Genomic DNA, 25,750 nt, shown 5'->3' on the forward strand with positions numbered 1-25,750 from the left:
GGCGGGTTTCCTAGACCAACTGACAGCTATGGCAGAATCTCTTTGTAATCTATAAGGTGAGAAAGGGGCAGTCTGAAGTGCCTTCATCATCCTCAAACCAAATGCCCCCAGTCAAGTCACTTTTTGCTCTCTTGTGTTTCTACCTAATTTTCCGTCCCTGGACCTCATAGATACAAGAGACTAGGATCATGGGTAAGAGAATAAAAGGAGCAGTGATTTTAGAGACAAGAAGACTTAGCAATAATAGCCACCGTTTTCTTCCTCTGCATAATTTGAACCACTGCCTCTGGACAAGGCACTTGATCATAAGTCTCCTAAAAAAGTAGTGTTGCCTTTTTTTTGGAGGGGGCTGCATTTGAACAATAAAACCTGGGAGAACTTTCCTAAGTCTGCCTCATTGGTGCAGTGGCCTCTCAGGAACATCTACTGTAGGCTGTTCTGGGGTTTCTAAAAACCCAGACTAATTAGCACGTAGATATTTAGGTAAATCTGGTTAAAAAAAAAAAAAGACTTGCAGGATTGGGGTTTGAGTTGGGTTGGATGTTTGTGAAGAGAGTCTCAGATTCAGCCAAGGCAAAAGTTCTATTCCTCTGAAAAACAGAGACTCTGAAAAGGAATCTGTCTCCTTTTCCAAGAATGCCAACTTTGACTAATATCACTTACGATGCATATGCATCATTTGTGCAATGTTTGTTCATTCTATGAAAATTCACTGAAAATCTTCCACCCTTAAAGCAATGTGGTGAGCACTGGAACTACAGAAGCTAGACCAGTCTTTGAAGGCACTCAGTTTAACAGAGACTTGACAAAGCTAATCATGGGGATGTGTGGAAGACACTTGGCCTCTGCCTCTACAGTTGTGCTGTGACCAAGTGACACTGGGGAGCTGACATTTGGGCTGAGTTCCCATTCATTGACTACTGAAAAGATTTTATTAACAAACAGCTTAGAAGAAATCCAATGAAAACATCGAGATGGGTCTTTTTCTGAAGGTTTAGAAATGAAATCCATGCTTTTTCTTTTATATATCTCCATTTTTTGTTTTGTTTGTTTTTTTTACCAAATGTCCTCAATAAACCTACATTACTTTAATGGACAATATGGAAAAAAACATGTGCTTTGGGGTCAAAAAGACTTTTGCCCAAGGCTTGGATCTTCCATTTACTACTATGATCTTGCACTCACTTAACTTCTCTGAGCCTTTTTTTTTTTTTTCTGTTAAGTAGTAATACTACCTAACTCTTGGGTTGTTTCCAAGATGAAATGAGATGACATGTTTAAAGCTCCTAATACATAATAGCTGCATAAAACACACTAGCTATTGCTGATATTACTGTTACTAAAATTATATGGAATCATAAATATGGATCTCCGTATGGTTGTGTTTAAGGATAATATTGAGATCTCAACTCTAGTAAAAGCTCATCATAACTATTACTGTGTCACATTTTGCCTCTATATCTTTCCCTTGTGACTGAAGTTTTCCTTTTCTTCCTTCAATACCCATAGGCTTTTGGTTTTCAGTTCCACTATTGTTAAGCATTGTCTCGCTGGTAATTCTTCTGATCTTAATCTCAATCTTATTATATTGGAAACGTCACCGGAATCAGGACCGAGGTGAGTCATCACAGGGAAAAAAGAGTCAAGCAAATTAAGTGATTTGTTCTGTGGATCATCTGAAGATATAAATGAAAGGATGGCAAAAGTGTGTTGATGTGTCATTTCCAAAGTACGTACATGTCATGCTGTTTTAAAGTGCTTTAAGGTCATTTACTTGTAAATGTCAGTAAACTGGGCATTTCTGCTTTCATTTGCTAAGATGGCTTAGAGGTTACTTACTTTCTAAGTTGAGATTAAGAGTTAATGATAAGAAATAAGGAAAATTTTTATTTGACCACAATGGAGTCGTATGAAGGCAAAACCAAAAAATAATTCTGGGAGCCAGGCAAGATCCTCTCTACCCATTCATGAGAAGGACAATCTCTTCTCTCTTTATAGAATTCCACAGGCCAGCTACCTACCCATTTAAGAGACTGTGACACATCACTCTCTGTGTTGTATTTCCATGGTATTTGAAGTGCCACAGGCAACACATAGGTGAACCATATTTACAGTAACTGCGTGATATCATCCTGCCCTTGTACACTTAAATTTTACTGTCTCCTACAATATCTACCCAACATCATATATGTGTGTATGTGTGTGTATACATGTATATATAGAGAGTGCTCAATAATGTTAATTTACTAAGTAAGTGAATAAATAAGGAGAGGATGGATAGATTTTCAAGATGAGTTTTTCAATTCTCTTTCTCCCATTGACAATTTAGTACTTCATAAATGCTGTCTAAGATATTGTGAGAAATCATAAACCAAGAGATGCTATAAAACAAGAGGAGTGAGTTATATGAATAGAGAGAATTAGAGTTCTTTGGTGTTGGAGGGACTGCACTGCACAATGCAGTTGGCTGTTGGAAGGGGAACTTCCTAAGGTGAAGGGGCAATATGGGAGTTTCCTGTCTTTCAGTTGACTGAAAGATAGGGGTCAAGGAAGAAAAAAAATGTTGGCTTTGGATGTTATTTTAGATTCTGGTAAAAAAAAATTTTTCACTTAAAGGGCCAGCATTGTGGCATAGCAGGTAAAGCGCCTCCTGAGACACCGGCAACCCATATGGGCATCAGTTTAAGTGCAGGCAGCTCCACTTCTCAGATGTCCAATCTGGCACTGTGGCATAGAAGGTTACACCTCTGCCTCCCATCCCATATGGGAGCCGATTTGAATCCTGACTGCTCCACTTCCTATCCAGCTCCCTGCTAATGCACCTGGGAAAGCAGTGGAAGATGACCCGAGTACTGGGGCCCCTGCACCCACGAGGGAGACCTGGACCTAGTGCTTGGCTCCTGGCTTCTGCCTGGCCCGGCTCTGGCTGCTGGAGCAATTTGGAGAATGAACCAGCAGATGGAAGACCTCAGTCTCTCCCTTTCTCTGTAACTCTGCCTTTCAGATAAATAAGTCTCTAAAAAAAATTCACTCAAATACTACCTGTCCCCTTTTCACCTCAGGTTTCATAGAAGTTGCCATTCTTGTTTTTTTTTTTAATCATTCTATTATGCATAAGCCTTCTATAAACATAAGATTAATTCTTGTGGGTTCACAAAACAAGTCACTGTGGGTGACGCTTTTGCCTATGTGGGAGGATTTTTGTTCTGTCTCGAAGAGGAGGTCACAGACCAGATAATCTAATGGCACATCAACATAAGCCCATGCAACTCATAAGCCACAGAAAGTCCAAGGCAGATGTCCCTTTGAGTCTGCTGTTCCCAGACATTTCACTTTTCCAGTGAGGAAACTGACGCTTAGAGAGGCAAGTCATCTTCCTTCCCTAGGGTCACACGGCTCCTTACCTGCAGGCTTGCATGAATCCCTGCTCTGCCTGCAGAACCTGGAGTGTGCTACCAATTCTTTCTGGTGCCCCTGAGTCCTGACTTGACAGGAGCTACTGTATCTGTTGTGTCCATTTTAATTTGTGCTTATTATATTGTTCTTTTGGAAATTACGAGAATAAAAGTATACAAATTAATTTTTAAAAGTCCCTTTTGGACAAAAGCCCAGTAAAACAATTTATTCAAGTCCAAAGTAAATGTCTCTAAAAAGAGACATTTACAAATAATTGCCCTTTACTTACTAAGTCTTGGACTTTTCGAGAAGTATAATTATTCAATGCCGTATCCAATTCTTGAAGCAAAAAGAGTCAGCTTATCTCTGCCCATGTTTTTCTTTGTGAACCTGTGTTGAATCTTGGAAGCACTAGGACTACAATTTACTGATGTCTTCTTCAAGAGGTATGGCAAATTCAGCTAATTTCTCCAAATGTCCCTTAGCATATTTTGAATGACTGACTTTTTGACTGGTTTCAAAAATTTTAGCAGCTAGCTGTTTGGTTCCAGATACTTACAGCTAGTATGACAAAGTATCAGTTATGCTGGAGGTATGAATGCTTGGGGCTAAGGAAATACTGCTTCATTGAGACCAAAAGTATGTTGTACATAAAGTTGAGAGAAAGGGAAGAAAATCAGAGAAGGTAGTCACACTTTTTATGTCTTTCTGTAACAATTTCTGATTATTAATTTGCCTTCCATTTTTTCCTTACCCTTTATGTTCTTTCTCTTTTATCTTCTGGGAACATAAAATTCTGTAGGTCAGGGAAACATGGTTAGTCAAAAATGGCACCAAAGTTCTGAACATGGGGACCTGGAAAATGATGTGAACATAAAAAGCAAAGTAAGAAGATGTAAGAAGATGGGACTGTGTGTGTGTGTGTGTGTGTGTGTGTGAGAGAGAGAGAGAGAGAGAGAGAGAGAGAGAGAGCTCAGAGTTTATAGAGAGGTAAAGGAGACAGATGAAGTAGTTAGTTACTGATTGTAAGCAAAGAAAACCTCTGTGGAATTGTCCAGTAGCCAGTAAGAAAAATCTAGTAAGAAAGGTAAGTCTGTAAGTAAGATCAACTCTTTGTTGGATAAATTACCAAAAACAAAAACAAACATTTACTTCAACTCATAATCACTATTCGCTACCCACAAAAGGGTAAGCAAATTTATAATTTTGCACAGAGTGGTAGCCTCCAGTGACTGATACTATTTTTACATAGCTGTTACACTCCCTTTACTTTTCTTATCTTTTTGTAGAATGCCAAAGAAACTGCTTTGGGTTTTCTCAGCTGTAAAGTGGCACTCAGGAGGAAGGTTTGGTGAGTTATAGGCCATTTATCTGTACCTTCCCTGATAAAATCATCACAGTGAGATTATAAGCTTTCAAAGAAATTATTTTTTTAATTTTCGTGAATCTAGTTCTTTATTACCAAAATAGAAAATGAGAAACAATTAAAATTTCCAAGGGAATTTTTCTACTACCTCATAATAGTTCTTTCTCATAAAACCCAGTGATGTGATGAAGCTCTCCCTTCCACATGTATGGCAGAGAACTTAAATTTTGAGGTTGAGAGTAATCTTTGACTTCTCATTAGTCAAGCCACCAATGATTACATGTTTCTCAGAAATAATAAAAGAACATTCACTTAATTTTTATAACTGTCAGACAACCACTTAATTTTTATAGCGCTTGATCTTGTTTTGTTCAGCTTGATTGGGTCGTGGCTGAGTTGGAAAACAATAGAACATTTACACAATCATGTGAAATGAGTGTTCAGAGTACATGTTTCATCCAGGTGATCTTTATATTTGCCTTGCTATCCTTCACTTCAAAACAGCCTGAAGTATAAATTGGCTCTTGACAATGTGACCATGGCAATATTATGCAAACACCATTTCCTGGGTTGGAGTATGTTACTGTCCCCTATTTTAAGCTTAGTACTATGTCAGACAATGAAGATGTTCAATACATAACTTGTGATAGTAAAAATTGGTCAATTGTTGGAAGGATAATGAAGAGAATATTTGTTCGCAACAAATTAGGAATCTTTGCTTTGCCAATAATTGTACTGATGCATCCCAGACAAAGGCTGGAAGAGTCATAATTCCTACCCAATCCCACCCATTTCCCAGGAGAAGGAGTGTGATGTTTTAAAGCATTTTTTTTTTTTAATTTGAGAGAGAGAGACAGACAGTCTGGCAGAGACATAGTGAGTTCCAGCCATTGGGTCACTCCTCAAATGCCTGCAACAATTAAGGTTGGGCCAGGCCAAAGTGGGGAGTCAGGAACTGTATCCAGGTCTCCCATGTGGGTGGCAGGAACCCAACTACTTGAGTCATCACTGTTGCCACCCTGGGTGCTCATTAGCAGGAAAATGGATTCAGAGATTAAATCCAGACTCTCCACTATGGGACGTGGGCATCCTAACTGGTGTCTTGAGCTCTAGGCCAAACGCTTGCCACAGAAATGTGATGCTTTAAATGAGAAAGTAATGGGGACCCTTTGTTGAGCTATGTAGGTCAGCAATACTAGACTACCTTTCTGTTACGGCTGTTGCATGGATATCAATGTTTTCATTGTACTACAGTGGCACATAACATAATCTGATCACAAAATCCCCAGATAACAATCCCTTAGAGCCTGGATATTTTTTTTAAGATTTATTTTATTTATTCGAACATCAGAGCTACACAGAGAGAAGGAGAGGCAGAGAGAGGTCTTCCAGCCTCTGGTTCACTCCCCAGTTGGCCACAATGGCTGGAGCTGTGCTGATTGATCAGAAGCCAGGATCCAGGAGCTTCCTCTGGGTCTCCCATGCAGGTGCAGGGGCCCAAGGACTTGGGCCATCCTCCACTGCTTTGCCAGGCCACAGTAGAGAGCTGGATTGGAAGTGGGGCAGCTGAGATTGGAACTAAAATTTTTACTAAAATCAAGGTGTCCATATGGCTACTTCTGAAAGCCCTAGGAAAGAATCTCTTTTTGTTTTTCCTTTTGGACTTCTAGAAGACTGCCTACATCCCTTGCCTCTTCACTGCTTTCTTCAAAGGCAGCCTTGGCCAGTTGAGGCTTTCTCTCATGTAATCGTTATAATTCTGAGTTTCCTGCCTCTCTATTTCCCTCATAAAAACTCTGGTAGTTGCATTGGGTTCACCAATATAATCCAGGGTAATGTCTCCATCTCAGCACCTTTCATTTAATCCTGTCAGCAAATACCTTTTGCTACATAAGGGAACATTCACAGGTTCTTGGAAATAGGATGTGGGCATCTTTGGGGGACCAATATTATGCCTATCACAGATCCTCAGGGGGAGTAAGAATGAGTTTGGGATAAAGGCAGTATTAACTGGCCTCCCAGTGCAATAATCTATAATTCCATACCCTTAGCTGTTTTCATGGTAACTTTATATCAAAAAAACATTAGAATGGAGTCAGAACCAGTAACCACTTTACTTTGGCTTTCCCACCCATATGCCATTTCTTCCCATCAAGGACAGATTTCATTTTTCAAGATTGTGTTTTGTCTGTTAAGTCTATAAGGCAAAAGCATCACTTCTGCTTTCTATTTTTCTAGTCATCACTAACTGTAATGTTACAAAAATTAAGGTTTCTCTAAATTAGAATTTCTATTCTCATGTACTTCCTGCTTCTCTCTTCCACCTTTTCACAGGGGTAAGTAATTCTGACTTCTTTTAATATCTTAGTGTTAGGCAAGGCCACTGGATTCTCTATGGAAGTTCAAAATGAGAAAATTATATTTGTCACTGTGTATACTAATATTAGACATAACCAAGTTGGTTCTTCCCCTTTGTCATAACTCAAAAATGTGGATTTCTCAACCTGTATTACTTGCAGAGTCATGTTTTGAGGCCTTTGTAGATTTTAGGAGTCTCAGTATTTTCCATGTCATTGTTAGAATTGTTTGAAATTCTTAGTTACAGATCCATATTGCTTCAAACAGCCAATATGAAGTAGAACAGTTATTCTACTAATAGCTTTTTTTTAATTAAAACATCTCTTTTTTAATAGGTTTATTTATTTATTTGAAAGACAAAGCAACAGTGAGAGAAAGGGAGAGAGAGATCTTCCATCTGCTGGTTCACTCCCCAAATGCCCAAAAATGGGCCAAGATAAAGCCAAGAGCCTGGTTCTCAATCCAGGTCTGGCATGTAGGTGGCAAAGGCCCAAGTCCTTGGGCAGTTTTTTGTTGCCCTCCTAGGTGTATTTGCAAGAAGCTGGATCAGAAGTGGAGCAGCCAGGACTCAAACCAGCACTCTGATAGGGATTTTGCTGTTACAAGTGATGGGTTAATCTGTTGTACCACAGCACTGGCCTCTATTTTCTTAATAACAGAGCTATAAATCTATTTGCCTAAATATGAATTTTTACAAGTATAAATATAAATCAGGCAGAAAAGTTGTTAGAGATGTCAAAAAATAAAGAAAAAGCCATATTCAATAAGATGTACTTGAATAAATTTAGTCTCACCATAATCATTTTGTAAAAAATGCAATTTCTTCTGGCAAATAGTGAACAAATGAGGTTGTCCAATACAAACACATAAGATAAATTTTGCAAAAATAAGAACTTCCAATTAAATCCAACATTTCATAAGAGACAATTCCAGAGTTTCTGTGAGTGGTAGACTATTACTAATGGTTTCTCACCCCTCTCAGTAAACAAACTGCGTGAAATTTTGTGATGAGTGGTTCTCAGAGCCTCTGTGGTCACTGGTTGGTAAGTTCTCCAACCTTCTCTAGTAGTTACACTACAAAGAGAAAGAGAGGCTAGCCTTATATTTTGAAAGTCCTTTAAAGATTTCTCTTTAAATGCCATTGGGACTTGTGTACTAGTTTCTCTTAATCTTCTAAAAATTGTGAGTGTTGGGTCTAACAGTTATGACACCTCTTAGGATACCTGCATCCCATAGCAGAGTGGTTGTGTTCTAGTTCTGGCTCTGCCACCTAGTCTAGCGTCATGCTAACACAGATGTCCTGGGAAGCAGCAGCTGATGACTCAAGTAGTTAGGTCCCTGACACCCATATGGGAAATCTGGGTTGAGTCTTTTGCTCTGTATTTCAGCCTGATCCAACTCTGACTCTTGTGTGAAAATTTGGGAAGTGAAACAGCAAATGCAAGATTTCTTTGTGTGTATGTGTGTGTGTGTCTGTGTGTGCGTGCGCGCTTCTAAAATAAAATAAATGAAAAATTATAATTTATTTAATTGACAAAATGTATAAATTTGGAGTGTAAAACATGATATTTGGGCATATGTATACATTATAAAATTACTAGATCAAGCCAATTAAGATGGTGCATTCTCTCAAATAATCTTTTTTTTTTTTTTTGGTAGTGTGAATTCTTAAAGTCGCTGTAATTCTTAAGTATACAATACATTGTTAGATCCCTTGAACTTAGTTCTCCTGTCTAATTGAAATTCCTTTAATCTTAATCAAGCCTGCATGAAACCATTTCCGTATTTATTTCTATAGCAATGTTTCTGTCATCAAGAGTTTAAAATTTTTAACTGACAATCCTGGCAAGGATGATTATAAATAGCATATTGAATTGATTGCTGTTTCTCAGTCAGTTGTTATGTTTATTTGCAACTAACTTTGACCAGCTACTGAGTGATTTGGGGTCAAGACCTCTGTCTTTACTAATTAGCTCAATCCCTTTGGACAAGTCATCTAACTTCCGGGTACCTCTTGGTAAACTGGGGAGAACTGTGACTATCTCATAACAGTGTTGCTAAGATTCAGAAGGGACTACACGCAGGTGCTGAGAAAAGTACCTAAAACCAGTGGTATGCTGGAGAACTGGTGTGGGGAAGAGGGTGTGGGAGTGCTTATTTGTAGCACTTTTACCTTCTGTGATGTAAGTTCTCCCACCATGGTCAGTTTCACGGAACCAGTAATTGAGCTCTCCGTGTGAGGCATAAAACTCCAGAATACCAGTACTTCATAGTAAGTTTTCATTAAATGCTAGTTCCTATTATGACTAAACCTGAAGTCCCATTTGGTTTTATCAATCTGTAGTTTCACGAATTACACACATATTTAAGGAGGAACAAATTTAAAGAGGTAAATGGGGCAAAAGACTTGGGGATAATATCAATCAAGCAGTCTTGGGGGAAGAAAACTTCCGAAGTCTCCTGAATTTGTGTGGATACACGTATTTGAAAGGGAGTAGACACGTGTCAGTCATTTCAGTGATATTTTTTGGAGAAGTTTGCAGTGAAGATAAGCTGAATGGGGAGACAGGATCAGAAAATAGATATTCTAAAAGCTTGGGTGAACTGAGATACACTTGTGATGCCTAAAATTGACTTCTTGATATGTGTCAGCTTACTTTTTTTTTTCTTTCTGAGAAAAGGGAACTGTTTTGATTAGACTGTGTGTGGGGGAAAGGGGGGCAGTGGAGAACAGTTTTGCACTTAAGTTAGCATGAGTTTGAGAGTAAAGCTGAAGTTACCTGCTATACTTAGCAAGTGTCAGAAGACAGAGTGAGAAGTTACGGTAGGGATGTGTGTAAATGGGCTTCTGGGAAACTAAACATCTGCCTGTAGGGGCTGTAAAGCTAACGCTACCCTAGGTTGTCTCAGATCACCTGAATCCTTCTTGGATTTTCCCTCTACTTTCCTCATCCTCCTCATGATTCGGCTGAATCTCTCTTCTCCCCACTATATAGTGTCTTCACCCTCTGTTCTCTGTGTCTTAAACATACCTCAGACGTTTTATTTTCTCAAAATCCTGAGTGTGAAATGATTCAATCCTAAACAGAAGAAAACTACATCACTGAATGTGTTCTGCATGTTTGCACACTAACCAGTGTTTCAGGTAGGGCTTAGAAACCCCAGGGTGCAGAAGATCTGTTGATTGAAAGGTTCTGTTTCAGGAAGAATTGTGAGTGAAGCGTGTCCCCTTGGAGGGAAGTTGGGAGAAAGGGGAGTGGATAGATATATTCCATGTAGAAGTTTATTTTAGAGAGAGAATTCTTGAAGAGAAGATAATGTATTTTGGAATTTGTTACTTCTCTGAGTTGGTGACATTTAATCAGCAACCAGACATGAAAGAATAAGCCAGCCATGGGGGACAGAAGGAAGTGGTGGCTTTTTAGGAAAGAATCACAAGTATGGAAGCTCTGAAGCAGAAAACTCATTGATATTTTAGAGTACTGTTACACAGCGTAAGACTGGAGGTGGTTTCCCATTAGAGAACTGTTTCTTACTAGTCTAAAGTAAAGTAAGTGCATCATTGAGAATAAATGCTTAGATGTTATGAGAATAATTCAACAGCATAAGGTTATGTTTGTTGAACCTGATTTATTATATATGTCTATCATTTTTATTTTTCTAGTAATTCATTTTTATAATATTTATTAAAAGTATTGAATCACATTGGGGGAAAATGGTCTTTTTATGGACATGGGTATCTGATCTTGGAAAATATGGTAGTGTCTATAAATAATAGAACTTTGCAAATTCCAGTAAAGAATTACTTAAGACTACACAGAGAGTATGAGGTGACGCTAAGACAAAATTCTGGGTCTTGTATTGCACTACGTGCCTTAGAGGCACATAAGCCCTATTTATGTTCTGTAAAACTAATAAACCCTCAAAAAGGGCTCTGTCCATCTCCTTTGTGACCATTTCTCAACGTAATGTATAGCAAGTAAGTGTCCACTGAAAACAAAGCTCAAAATCCTGTAAATAAAATACATTAACATCACTTGGAATTGATGATATGTTCCTTTATTTGTACTCTTTAATGATGTCCAAACCATTATTTCTTGGGATTACTTATGTATTTTTAAAGAGAGTCATATTCCCTTTACACCATATTAGATTGGAAATTTTTATTTCCTTATCTTTGACAATGAAATGCACATCAGGAAAATTGTATGTGTTGTAAAAGTCTGTTATGTATCCTCTTAAAATCTAAAAAAAAATATTATAAATGTCAAAAGTTAATATTTTGATTTTTCTTTTATCCAGAGCCATAGAGAAGTGACAGAAACCTGAAAGTTATTCCCTGGTCTACTTGAATCTGATGCAAGAGGAAATCATAAGAGAAAAATAAAGTCATTTTCGAAGGGACCTAAAAGAGCAAAAGAGAGAGGACCAAAAGGCTTAGGCATTCCATGACTTCCTACTGCCATCTAAGCTATTCAGTGTTTGTCTGAGTTCAAAGAGGAAGATATTTAACCTCTCAGGTCTGTTGTAGGACTTGATTTTGTAAAGCAAATGCAGTGTTATGATGTTGAAAGGGCACTGGACTTAGAATCAGGAGCGCTGAGCTCACAGGCTGACTCCTGCTGGCTCCTGCAGGTGGGAACCCTACGGTAGACATGTTACCTCAATGAGCCTCACGTTCGTATCCAACGCATACAGGAATTGGACCAAATAATTTGCCATGCAACTCTAAAAATGATATAATTCCAGGAAGAATGGAATAAGCAAAGAAAGAAGAAGTAAAAATGAAAGATAAGAAAGAATATGGAAAGGTCCAAAGAACTTTTCTGGAACTACCTTTTGCCTTTCTATTGATGTTGTATTTCTTCTGCCCCAGTTCTTAGGTCCAAGAGTCTGTTTTCTGGTCCTTTGCTATCTAGTCCACTCCCTGCTTACTGTTTTGCTAATGGTTTCCTAGAACCTTTGGTTTCATTGCTTCTTCTTGATGTGCTTCTGTGAGATTTACTACAGCTAAAATAGGACTGAATTTATTGTGAAATAACATTGGCATCCCTATCTATTTAACTTACCTATTTTTTTTTTAAGTAGGATAAATACTGTTAGTCTTAGACAATAGTTCACATTTGCAAAAAAAAAAAAAAAGCATGCTTCCCTGTCCATTGTCTCATAATATGACCCTGTCCTATTTTAGGTCATTCTGAATTCAGCCTAGTAGGAAATGAAAATACATTATGAAAGCAGACATTTAGGAGATTTCCTGTATAGCAGTCAACCAATTCATGTTTTGTCTCCCCTGGCTTCTTCTTCTGTGAGTTAACTTTTCACAATAGCAGAGGCAACTATGAGCATACAGTGTCTTTGCTCTACAGATATTTTTCTGACTAGTAAAACAGTATCAACTCTTATGTAACCACAAGACTTCCTCAGTATCTTTTGCTTCATCTGTCTCCAGTGACCTAGGAATTAAAATGTAAGTTGTTTTCACTGTTGACTTGGATATTTATATATTTAGTAAGCTTTTCATGTGTTATTTAATTGTGTATTATTTCTTATATTTGTATTAAAATACTGAACAATTAAAAGTGTCAACCCTAAATACCTTGTTTATGATATTCTCTTGGGAAATGTGGAATTGAATGATAAGCCTTACCTTTTCTGTTTGAGGGTAACACCCCCTCCTCTCCTCTGTATCCCACTCCTTAACAGATGTAGTTGACATTTCAAGTTAATAACAGAATCACAAATCAGACATCCCTTATTTGGCCGCTGGGAGGCCAGTTGGTGTCTGTGTGCTTCGGACCTCATCGCATCAGCTTGGCACTTCCTTACCTGTGCTCTTTTGGTTTGGTTTTTAGATATCAACCTTTGCAAGCACATTTGCTCACAATTTTTGAGTTTACTTGGAGTCCCACTTTTTTTTTTTTGTATTTTTGGTATTTTGGCTGAATTGGTGCTGGATAAGGCAAGACAGCTTAAAGCAGTGGTTCTCAAACATTTTAGTCTCAAAGATTCCCTTTGTACACATAATCACATTGAGGAAACCCCACAACTTTTTTGTAAAATGAATTATGTATGTTGGTATTTACTATATTTGAAATTAAAGTTGATAAACTTTAAAAACAAAAATATGTAAGCATGCATCCTCTTAGCTATCAGAGTGATGCCTACATCATACGTTGTATAACTTCTGGAAAATTCCACAACACACTTGTAAGAGAATGAGAGTGAACAAGATAAATAATGCATTGGTGCTATAATGACAATTGTCTGGGTTATGTGGACCCCCTGAATTGGTCTCAGGGACAGTACTGAAGACTGATGAGTTAAAGTACAGACAAGAAAGAAACTAACCGCTTTATGTGAAAATTCTTGAGCATTTCTCAAACGAACTCTTTCCTAAACAGACATGTGCTTAGTGACTAACCATTTCACAATTCATCAGAGCCTTAGTCAAGACCATTGCCATTCTGGAAGACCTTCCTCAAAGTAGAGAGACCTCAGAGAGCCTGAGGACTAATCTCTAGCCATCACTAATAATTCAGCTTATATTAGATTATGAAATGGTTTGTCAGATGTCTTTCAGGGTATTGAGCAAGTTGGGCTTAGGTTTGTTTGAGGGAGAGGACTTGGAAAGTTCTAGAGAAATAAAGAAAAGAGCAGGAGGGGGTAATTCGGAGCAACGCCTTCTGTCTGAGAAGCTGGATTGGCACTGAGCACCACAGTCTGACTTTCTGTCAGGGGACCCCTGCCCTCTCACTTCTGGAAGGTTCTCACCCACTGCTCACCCAGGGGCCTTTTTCTGTTTGTAAATAATAGTTCGGATTTTGCATATGAAACCAAAATGAGGAAAGTTGTAAAGTTTTAGTCACTTAGAATACTTCAGTCATATATTTCTCTTCTTAGTCAAAATTTAGAAAAATTCCAGGGTGATGGTAGACTTCCTGAAAGATAGGGGGAAACAAAACAAGTTTTGTGCTTCAACAGAAACTGAAAATGAGGATTCTTTTGGTGTTTTTTTTTGTTTGTTTTGTTTTTGTTTTTGTTTTTGTCTTTTGGTGTGAGAGGGTAGGTATTCATTAGTGACTGACTGGATAACAATTCATAAATCTAGATTCAAAGAATAGAAAATCCATGTTTCAACTGGGTAAAACAATTTTCTTGAATCGTCTTCTATGATTATTCTTAATTTAACAAGAAAGGGATTCACCATTTAAAATAAAGATTTCTTGTAAATCACTTCTTCCCAACTCTTATGTTTTAGTTTCTGCTTATTTTTCTTATTAAAATAGTCCAGATTTGACTTCAACCTGCCCCCACAGTTGCTCAGCCTAATTAACTTGCACAAGATCACATAGACATACGTTCAATCCGAGCAAGCCAACATTTGCACAGAACCTCATGATTGTTTGTTCCAAGTTTGGGTAAGTGTTAAAAACATTTTTGTAGGAATGATAAGTGAGGGTTCAAACTTTCCAGTGACCTTCTTCATGTAGCACTGGTAAGTGTGTGATGGGACGGAAACTCCAACTCGGAATCCTAGGCTTCCTGCCCCCATGCGTTTTCTTCCCCATCCACTCATACTGTGACTCATCCCACATCCTATGCCCCAGCATATCCTGTTTGTCCTACCTCTTCATAATCCAACTCCCATCACCTGGCCCGTATCCTCATTTTCTTCCTCTTAAACAGTTACCATAGCTTTCTCATGAATCTCCCTGTTCTTACTTCACCTCTTTCAGTCTATTCTAAACATAACTGCTATAAAATATGCCAGTTTAAACCACATCATTCTTAGGAAAAAGCTTCAAGTGCTTCCCACCTCACTACAATTAGGAGTCAGTTACTCTACATGGGCAGGCTCTCCATGAAATTATCTCTTGCTATCATTATTCCTGATCACTAGCCGCCTGCTGCTTCCCAGTATTCCAGATGTATTTCCTACCTCAGGGCCTTGACACTTACTCTACTCTGCCTAGAATATTCTGGAAGATAGCCATCAGGCCCCTGTGCCCTACAGCCAACAAACACTTATCACTTATCTGCTTCACTTTTCCTGTTGCCTCATCACCATCAGGCATAGCATATGTATCGCCTGTTTATTACCTGGCTCCTTCCATCACCTGTAAGCTTCATGAGAGCAGAGATTTTTTAACAGTCAATGACTGTTTCCCGAATGAATTAGTTTTCCACTTATACATTGTGGGAGAGGAATAGTTGCAACAACTTTGCATGGAAGCATTCTTCTTTCCTATGGGGAGAATGTGTTTGAACTAGAGAGAAAGAGGATGACTTTTAGAAATTGGTGGTCATGAGGTGTAGGAACAAGATAATGACTTCAAAACCAAATGTTCCATTCTTGACATTTAGTGCATGTGATCATTGGCCAGTCACATAACGTCTTTGGAGCTTAATTTCTCAAGTATAAACTAGAGTGTGTCCTCCTAGTCTGTCTCCCTGGGTGGTTGCAAGTTTATGTGCTAAGTCAAGCCTGTCCTCTGACCACAAAACTGCCACTGCACAGCACAGGCCTCCTGTTCTCTGCCTTTCCAGCTGTCCCGAGTCAGCTCCATCCCTGCTCAGAAGCAGACACAGGGTCAAAGATGACGTTAGGGTGCTGGGAGTGGGACCCGCTCTCTGGCTGAGCAGAGAGAGAATCTCCTGGGCTTTGTTTCAACAGATACAGAAACATAAGCAGCAGCAGGCACGAAGTCTGGGCCTTTCTTTGTGCTGAGGACAAAAGGAATGACAAGCAAAAGAGTTCTGATCCTATCTATGTAGCATTGTCTTTATGAACATAGTGCTGACGTCTTATGCTAGAGTGTTGCCAGCTGTGGCTTTAACTGAATGCTCTCCAAGACAGCAGAGAGCCCGCCGGAAGATTTAAGCTCGATATCCTTGACTCCCCTCATATGAGTGTTGCTTCAGCCGAGCTAGTGATGTGTGATGTTGGCGAGACTTCCAGGACTGGGGAGGTTCCAGAGAACTCAGATATTTTGATACTTTTCAGTGGACTCATGTTAGTTTAGACAGTGGAACATTCAAAGTGTATTGAGGTGCCAGCGCTGTGGCATAGCTGGTAAAGCCACCGCCTGCAGTGCTAGCATCCCATATGGGTGCCAGTTCGAGCCCTGGCTGCTCCACTTCCAATCCAGCTCTTTGCTGTGGCCTGGGAAGGCAGTGGAGGATGGGCCAAGTCCTTGGGCCCCTGCACCCACGTGGGAGACCTGGAAGAAGCTCAGGAAGCTCCTGGTTTTGGATCAGCTCAGCTCTGGCCATCGCGGCCATTTGGGAAGTGAACCAGTGGATGGATAGAAGACCTCTCTCTCTCTCTCTCTCTGCCTCTGCCTCTGCCTCTCTGTAACTCTGCCTTTCAAATAAATAGATAAATCTTTTTAAAAAAGTGTATTGAGACATCACGTGATGCCCCATAAATATAACTTTTTATAAATTAATGAAAAAAATCAAAATAATTGTTTTAAAAGTCAGAACTCAGAACAGAGAATAAGAGAGTTCTATTTTTCTGGCAGAAACTTTTACTTTTCAGCCCAGTCACAGCAAGGCACTGGAGCCCAGCTGCTCAGGTCACGCACTTCAAACACTACACGATCCTGGATCCGGTATTGATGTGTAGCCCTGTAACTAACCATGTACTCAGGGTGTGCACCTGTTGTTCCCCCTTATCATAAATCAAACACAATATTGCGACAGTCTCATTTAGAAATAAGTCAGGTGGTGACTGCAATTAAATGTTCTTAGGTAGTAGATGAATTACTAGGCCAGATGGTTCTTACTTAATAAAATCGGAAAACACTAAAATTTCAGCCAGCAATTGAAACATCAGTGAACAGTTTAAATCTACTGTGTACCTTTAGGGGTGAGTAGGACTGGCCAATCAATGTTTATGAAGCAGACACTAAAGAGATCGTAGATTTTATTTGTTCTTTCCACTAGTCCCAGTGAATTTCTGCGAGATCCAACCAGTTCTAAGACTGCCCAGACATGGTGAGACGTACTCAGCAAAAAAGAGGTGCTTTTCTCTGATTCACCTTAAAAGTAACTTTAATTTATATTCCTAAATCCGTATATATGAAATCCACGAAACTTGTATAACTTATTAAAGTGTAAAAAATCTCTTGGAAACAGGAAACATAGTCCTTGAGAAAACTGCAGGTTCCACAAGTTGGTTCTGCATTTGATTTGACCAGGTCCTGTCTTCAAAGTGTCCTCAGATGCCACCATCATTTATAAACAAAGTTCAGTAACAGCTTGAGACCCATGTCTCTGGAGTCGACTGGTACAATGTTTCTGGGTGAACTGAAACTTCATGATGTGTGCACTAAGGGGTGTAGCATCTTCTGAGTCTCTGTGAAAGAATCTGAATGAGAATCAGAAACTCAGCTTCAGGGGAGTCTCAGAGATGAGGAAACTGAGGTCTAGAAAAGTCAGTTGACTCCAGATAGCACACAAGCCTCACCCCTTTAAAGACAAAGGAGAGAACAGGCAGTACAAAACTCGGTGTTGGCGCAGACCCTTATGTGACCCTATAGACTTTGGTTTGGGCTTCTGGCTCAGCTGAGAAAACTGGTTCCCAAGTTTATGTAAAGCTTCAAGATCACAGAGCTTACTGGAACCTGAAAATTTCCTAAGCCACTTCCTTCTGTGTGAGGGTCAGAGCTATTCCCAGCACTGGATTTTGATGAAATTACAGCTTCTTTGGCATTGAAAAAGTACACATCTGGTTTCACAGATAACATGTACAGTTCTGACTTTACACTTAGTTCTGGAGAATATCATTTTGATTGTTTTCAGTTACGGTGTGTAGGTTTTGGTTTTGGTTTGGGTTTTTAGTTTTATTTCTTTTTAATTGAAAGCAAAGCACACAAGCAAACAGGTGACTGCATGCTTGGCTGAGAGGAGAATGCCTCTGAGTACATGAAAAGCCAAAAACCAACAAAAGAGAACAAGAACCACTCAGGAATCTGGCAAAGTCCAACTTGCATGAACTTCCAGTCACTCTTACCAAGTTGCAAAAGCTAAATACATAAGAGAGAACGTCTCCACGGTGCTGGGAAGATGAAGAGAAAGAAAACAGGTGATTTCACAAGTTTGGGGATCATGTTTGACTTGGCTGAAAAAAGATGGAATAGAAGTGTTGTTAAAATTAGAAGTTGATATGTTATACCAAATAATAACATAAGATGAGGCTTGGATTTTATACCAAATGAAAATTAAATTTTAGAGTAATTTGATTTTATGTCAAATGCCTGCAGCACCAGCATCCCATATGAGCACCGGTTCAAGTCCCAGCTGCTCCACTTCCCATCCAGCTCTCTGTTGAGGCCTGGGAGAGCAGTAGACAATGGCCCAAGTCCTTGGGCCCCTGCACCCATGTGGGAGACCCGGAAGAAGTTCCTGGCTCCTGGCTTTGGATCGATGCAGCTCTGGCTGTTGCAGCCATCTGGGGAGTGAACCAGCAAATAGAAGACTTCTCTCTCTCTCTCTCTCTCTCTCTCTCTCTCTCTCTCTCTCTCTCTCCCTCTGCCTCTCTGTATCTCTGTCTTTCAAATAAATAAGTGATTCTCTTTTTTTTTTTAAAAAAAGGGGATATTGCATTTCTCTTCACTGTATTATACATGATTCCTGTCAGTAGCATTTGTGGTAATCACAGTAGTGATGTGTTTCTTGAAATGAGTAGCATTTATCAAGTACCACTTCAGGCTCCTTACTGTGCTTGATCCTGAGAGGTAGTTACAGATTAAGACTCCAGTGAAACCCTTTCCTAAGGAAAATTTGACACTTAATAACAGACCGAATAAGTCTACATGTATGTACTTAGAAACAATTTGTAAAAATTCATAAAATAGTATCATGAATAAGAAATACAGTTTAGAATTATGATTATTACAATGCAAATTATACTTTGATTCCACAGAGTCACAGATGTAATGCTATGATGTCCTGGGAATCAGATTATAGGGAATAAAGTTGGCCAGAGGTTGATCACCGTGGAACTGAAGTCCATTATATTTTGTCCTTATTTTTATACTAGTTTGAAAATCTTACAGTCCAAAATTAGAAGAAATAAAAATCCCTCAGATCCAACTTGGTTACTTGAGGTTGACCTTCATCTGAAAAAGAAACTAGCATCTCCTCTATTTTTTTTAAAGATTTTACTTATTTATTTGAGAGGTAGAGTTACAGACAGTGAGAGGGAGAGACAGAGAGAAATCTCTCTGTTGGTTCACTCCCCAAATGGCCTCAATGGCCAGAGCTGTGCTGATCCGAAGCCAGGAGTCTCTTCTGGTCTCTCATGAGTGCAGGGGCACAAGGACTTGGGCCATCTTCTATTGCTTTCCCAGGCCATAGCAGAAAGCTGGATAGGAAGTGGAGCAGCCGGGACTAGAACTGGTGTCCATATGGGATGCCGGCGCCGCAGGTGGAGGATTAACCTACTGCACCACGGCACCAGCCCCATCTCCTCTATTTTAACCATATATCACAATTCCATTATCTTTTCATCTGGTTTCCAAATAAAATCTTTTCTCAGTGACTTTCAATTTCACTACTTTATATATTTATCAATGGAAATGTAATCCCAAACACTACACTCAATCTTCCGTCAAGGCTTAGTTAATAAAATCATTATGTAGTCACTATTTTGACAAGTGTCATAGTATAAAAAAGTTCATGACCAGGTACTGACACAGTTTGGGTAATCATAAAGGAGGTAGGTTTTGATTTAAAAGAAATCTTCACGGCCAAAACACATGGCACAGAGATTTGCAATAGTTCCTCTTGCCAATTAGGGTGGCTTTCTTGATTACTGATGCTTCATCGAAGAGTACATTATTGAAGATGATAAAGCTATCGCCACACTTGTTTCACACCTTCTGGGAGCATCACTGTCTTCCTCTATGACTAAATATTCCTGCTCATTGCTTAGACTGGATACAGGCTGGAGGCCACACTTCTGGGACAAATACCTCATCATTTTGAGGCTACACCGTATAGCATGTGTTTGCAAAGCTTTCAACACATATTTCTCATGCTCTAATACTGCAAGATATTATAGGCAACTCCAGGCACATTTTCACATTCAATACTTTTAACCTTGACCCATGAGTCATGCTTTCATGGTCCCTCTGGGAGTTCGTCTCACAGTGATTCTTAAGAGTAGTTGACTAAGCACACAGAAATCATCTAATTGGCAAATAGTCTTGTACTACGTAATCTTAGCCCATTACAGAATTATTTACATCTTCTGCTGTTTTTGGTTCATGGCATAAAAAAGTATTTCCAGGCATTGTCAGTATATTTGCAGAGAGATGTTTAAATCAAAGTATCTTATCAAAGGATGCTTAGTGTTTGCTGTGATTTGGACACCACTTTTAATGTCTCTCAGAGGTCCATGAGTTAAGGGCTCAATTATTAAAGTCTTTGTTAATGTTGGGACAGGCACCAGGTGTAACAGTTACAGTTTCATATCAGAGTGCCTAATAGGAGTCCTGGTTCCTCTGCTTCTGATCCAGTTTCCTGCTAATGTGCACCCTGGGAGGCAGCAAAGGATGGTTCAAGCATCTGGGTCTCTGGCATCCTGTGGGAGATCCAGATTCAGTCCCAGGCTCCTAGCTTCACCTGGCCCAGTCCTGACTGTTGTGGACATTTAGGAGAATGAGCCCGCAGATGGAAGATCAATCTCTCTCCCCTTCAAATAAAAGTGAAAATAAATAAAACTAAAAAATTTTTAAAAATAAATGAAACTTTTAGAAGTGATTAGATTGAATTACACTGCTAGGATTACCCCATGATCAAATCATGGTGGTTTTACATGGAGACATAGAGACACACATGCTTTCTCTTGCCATTTGAGCCACCTTGGACTCTGCCCAAAAGACCACAATTACCAGAGGTCAAACCGATGGAGCCACCCAATCTTGGACTGTGATCTGAAATAATCCCTTTCTCTTTATAAAGTTAAATTCTTCCAGGTGTTTCATTATAGTAACAAAAAGCTAACACAGTGTTCCAAGAGCAAATCAATATTGAAAAATTATTTTCCTGAAGGAATTGGCATATTCTGATTCATTTTTTTAAAAAAAAGATTTTTTATTTATTTATTTGACAGGTAGAGTTACAGACAGTGAGAGACACACACACACACACACACACAGAGAGAGAGAGAGAGAGAGAGAAAGGTCTTCCTTCCGTTGGTTCACCCCCCAAATGGCCACCATGGCCACTGCTGCACCTATCCAAAGCCAGGAGCCAGGTGCTTCCTCCTGGTCTCCCATGTGTGTGCAGGGCCCAAGCACTTGGGCCATCCTCCACTGCCCTCCTGGGCCACAGCAGAGAGCTGGACTGGAAGCGGAGCAGCCAGGATTAGAACCCGGCGCCCATATGGGATGCCAGTGCTGCAGGTGGAGGATTAGGCAAGTGAGCCATGGCCTGGCATATTCTGATTCTAACTACATATATGACTAATTTTTTTAAGATTGATTTTATTTTATTTATTTGAAAGGCGGAGTTAGAGAGAGAGAGAGAAAGAGAGAGAGAGAGAAAGAGAGAGAGAGAGAGAGAGAGAGAGAGAGATCTTCTATCTGCTGGTTAACTCCCTAAATGGCTGGCTGCAATGGCTGAGGCTTGGCCAGGCCAAAGCAAGGAGCCAGGATTTTCATCCAGGTCTCCCACATGGGTAAAGGGGCACAAGTACTTGGCCATCCTCTGCTGCTTTCCCGGGTTCATTAACAGGGAGCTGGATGGGAAGTGGAGCAGCAGGACTTGAACCGGCACCCATATGGGATGCTGGCATCACAGCTGGAGACTTAATCCTTTACAGCACAGCACAAGCCCCTAGATGACTAATATTCCCTTCTTGCCTTGACTGTAAAGAAGTCAAGATCTAACTGGCAAATTTCTTTCTGATCATGAAAATTATCGAAAGTTGTAAAGTACAGAATTAAAATGAAGGAAAGAGAGACATCAGAACATTAATTCAGCAACAGGTATTGAGCCTTGTGGTTAAAGTGTCAATTCGGATGCCCATATCCCACACCAGAATGCCTGAGTTTGATCCTTGGATCCAGCTCCTGATTCCAACTTCTTGCTATTGTAGACCCTGGGAGGCAGTGATAGTAGCTTGAATAACTGGGTTCCCAACACCCACAAGGGAGAAAGATTGAGTTCCCAGCTCCCAATTATCAGCTTTGACTCTGGCGAAACCTGGTCATTGAGGGTATTTTGGGAATGAGTTGATTGGAGCTCATTCACTCTCTCTCTCTCTACCTCTCAAATAAAAAAAATTTTTTTTAAAGATTTATTCGTTTACTTGAAAGGTAGAGTTTCGGAGAGGCCGAGGCAGAAACAGAGAGAGAGGTCTTCAGTCCACTGGCTCTCTCTCCAAATGGCTGCAATGGCTGCAGCTCAAATCATCTGAAGCCAGAAGCCAGGAGATTCCTCTGGGTCTCCCACGTGGGTACAAGGGCCCAAGCACTTGGGCCATCTTCCACTGCTTTCCTAGGCCACAGTAGAGAGCTGGATTGGAAGTGGAGCAGTTGAGACTAGAACCAGCACCCATATGGAATGCTGGTGCTGCAGGCAGTGGCTACCCACCATGCCACAGCGCCAGCCCCTAAATTTTTTTTAAATAACCCATTATCTCACCATATAAAATTGCTTATTACTAAATTTACTATTGGTATTTTTGTAGAAACCAAATGTGATGTGCTCAATTGATGGAATTGTATTGACCATTATGGTTATCATATGAGTGCTCACCTTTTATTTGGCTTCATTTTCCAAATTTGCTTCTATCTAAGCATCAATATTTTGAAATTACTTCAAGATGCTTTTGGAAAAAGGAGGGAAAACAAAAATTAATCCTTAAATACATTGATATTGTAGTAATATGAGGCGAGTGTTGACAATTCCTTTGCCAATGCTCACCATTGTTTAAACATTGTATCATTTAACATTTGCAACAACCCCCCCAAAACCAAACAACATTGAATCATAGTAGCTAACCTACCACTTGAAACACCTGCATCCCACATCAGAGTGCCAGGTTCAAGTTTCACCTCTGTTTCTGATCCAGCTTTCTATTAATTTGCACCTTGATAGCTCTTAGGTGATGCTCGAGTACTCAAGTCCCTACCACTGTGTGCTAGACTCAGATGAAGATAAAGGCTCCTAGCTTTGGCCTAGCCCAGCCCTGGCTGCTGCAAGCATTTGGGGAATGATCAGTGGATATAAATGTGTGTTATCTCTCTCTCTCTGCTTTTCAAATAAATAAAAATATATTTTAGAAAAGTGACAGGCCGGCGCCATGGCTCAATAGGCTAATCCTCTGCCTAGCAGCGCAGGCACACCGGGTTCTAGTCCCGGTCGGGGCGCCGGATTCTGTCCCGGTTGCTCCTCTTCCAGGCCAGCTCTCTGCTGTGGCCAGGGAGTGCAGTGGAGGATGGCCCAAGTGCTTGGGCCCTGCACCCCATGGGAGACCAGGAGAAGCACCTGGTTCCTGCCTTCAGATCAGCGCGGTGCACTGGCTGCAGCGTGCTGGCCGCGGCAGCCATTGGAGGGTGAACCAACGGCACAAAGAAGACCTTTCTCTCTGTCTCTCTCTCTCTCACTATCCACTCTGCCTGTCAAAAATAAAGAAAAAGAAAAGAAAAGTGTTTCCACGCAGTGGGCTCCCTGCAGGTCCTCTGTGTCACATCCACCAGATTCAGAAGCGTCTCCTCTGCAGTTTTTTTTCCTGAGTCTTTTCCTGAGGCTACAGTAATTCCACTTCTATGAAACCTCACTTTCCCAAACTACGGCGCACGTCCTCACTATCCACCATCTTGGCTCCGCCCGCCTGTGCTGTACACTCTTATTTAATGCTATAACTAGTACTCCAACAGTATTTTTTTTTCACTGTGTGTTGCTATATGGGGGCAAACTGTTGAAATCGTTACTTAATATATACTAAACTGATCTTCTGTATATAAAGAGAATTGAAAATGAATCATGATGTGAATGGAAGAGGAGAGGGAGAGGGAAAGGGGAGGGTTGTGGGTGGGAGGGAAGTTTTGGGAGGGGGAAGCCATTGTAACCCATAAGCTGTACTTTGGAAATTTATATTCATTAAATAAAAGTTTAATAAACCCCCCCCAAAAAAATTCAAGTTAAAAAAAAGTGACAAAACTAGATATTATTAGATGAAAATAATTTTGAATGTGTTAAAACTTTTGGAAGTATTTTTGATTAGAGTCTCTGAGAATGTCTCCAGGAAGTAAAACCTAAATTCCAAGCTTTGGTTATTGAACAGTCCACTGCACTATTTTGTCTAGTAATGGAACCTTAAATGGAGGATGCATTTTTGGTAATTTTTCAGAGCCATGAATTTTTCTATTCAAAAAATATTTGTGGAGCATCAATTAAGAGAAAGGTATGATGCTTGGCCTCAATTATAGAAAATATATTTTAGAAGACCCTTTCTTTATATTTAGACAAGGTCATAAAAGACAGGGTGAGGATAGTAACCAATGATCCTAAGAGTGGCATTAACCAGGTCTGAACAATTATACAGCATTAAGTGGGGAAGAGGACCATCAGTACACACAGGTTGGGAGTAGAGCCATTGGTGGTAGAGTAGAGGTGATGATTACAAAGGAATGAGGCCCAAGTACACTAGACAGGGTCTAGAACAAAGGACGGAGTCATTATTAGAGGAGCTAAGAAAGGTGCTCTCTAAGCTACAATTAAGTTTTCTGATTGAGAGACAAATAGAACCTGACAGAAGGGGCTTGATAATAATCTGTTGGGCTTTAGGCCTTGTAAGTTAAGAGGCCCAGACCTATCTATGTCTTCATATGGGGTACATCCTAAGGGAGGTGTGAACCTCCTAGGGGAAGTCACTCTGTTGACTTTCATTACTTGGCTGGCCTGGGAGGAGAGCTGGCCAGCTAAAGAACTTGGAAGGCTTCCATAGCCTTGGCAACTCATGACAAGAGCCTAGGGTGGTTACTGGCGCCATAAACTAGAGTGTCAATTTGTTGGGTCAACAACAGGAGTCACTGTGCACTTGCTCCTCATGTGGGATCTCTGTCCTTAATGTGCTGTACATTGTGATTTAATGCTATAACTAGTACTCAAACAGTATGTTTCACTTTGTGTTTCTATGTGGGTGCAAACTGTTGAAATCTTTACTTAATATATACTAAATTGATCTTCTGTATATAAAGAGAATTGAAAATGAATCTTGATGTGAATGGAAGGGGAGAGGGTGTGGGAGAGGGGAGGGTTGCGGGTGGGAGGGAAGTTATGGGAGGGGGAAGCCGTTGTAATCCATAAGCTGTACTTTGGAAATTTATATTCATTAAAATAAAAGTTAAAAAAAAGACCCTTTCTTTAGATATGCTTAGGAAAATCATCATATAAACCAGATCAGTGGTGACGTACAGTAAATAAATATTCAGTAGACAGAACAGCACATGCGGAGGGAGCAGCTATGGGACACCAGGTGAGGCTAAGGGCCAGAAGCATGAGGTCTGGGAGTGTGGATGGGCATGAGGAGAGCAGCTTCAAATTAGCAAGAAAGACAGGCTATGATCACCCACAGAGGACTTTCCACTGCAGGGTGTTTGCGCTGCA

The 25,750-nt window shown here is 40.0% G+C and overlaps 1 protein-coding gene across 4 annotated transcripts in view; it reads left to right on the top strand.

Annotated features, from left to right (window-relative positions):
* The window catches only part of LOC133771753 (OX-2 membrane glycoprotein), a 37,440-nt gene extending 24,734 nt beyond the window's left edge, over positions 1–12,706 (top strand). For 3 of the 4 annotated variants that reach the window (XM_062208050.1, XM_062208032.1, XM_062208059.1), the window contains 3 exons: positions 1,510–1,617; positions 4,686–4,747; positions 11,423–12,706. In XM_062208050.1, the coding sequence (XP_062064034.1) occupies positions 1,510–1,617; positions 4,686–4,723 (146 nt within the window). In that variant the 3' untranslated portion in view covers positions 4,724–4,747; positions 11,423–12,706. The remainder of the gene's footprint in view (positions 1–1,509; positions 1,618–4,685; positions 4,748–11,422) is intronic. The other variant, XM_062208040.1, reaches the window with a different exon arrangement.
* Positions 12,707–25,750: the final 13,044 nt, after the last annotated feature.

Source organism: Lepus europaeus, chromosome 2 (assembly GCF_033115175.1).
Source record: "Lepus europaeus isolate LE1 chromosome 2, mLepTim1.pri, whole genome shotgun sequence".
NCBI lineage: Eukaryota > Metazoa > Chordata > Mammalia > Lagomorpha > Leporidae > Lepus > Lepus europaeus.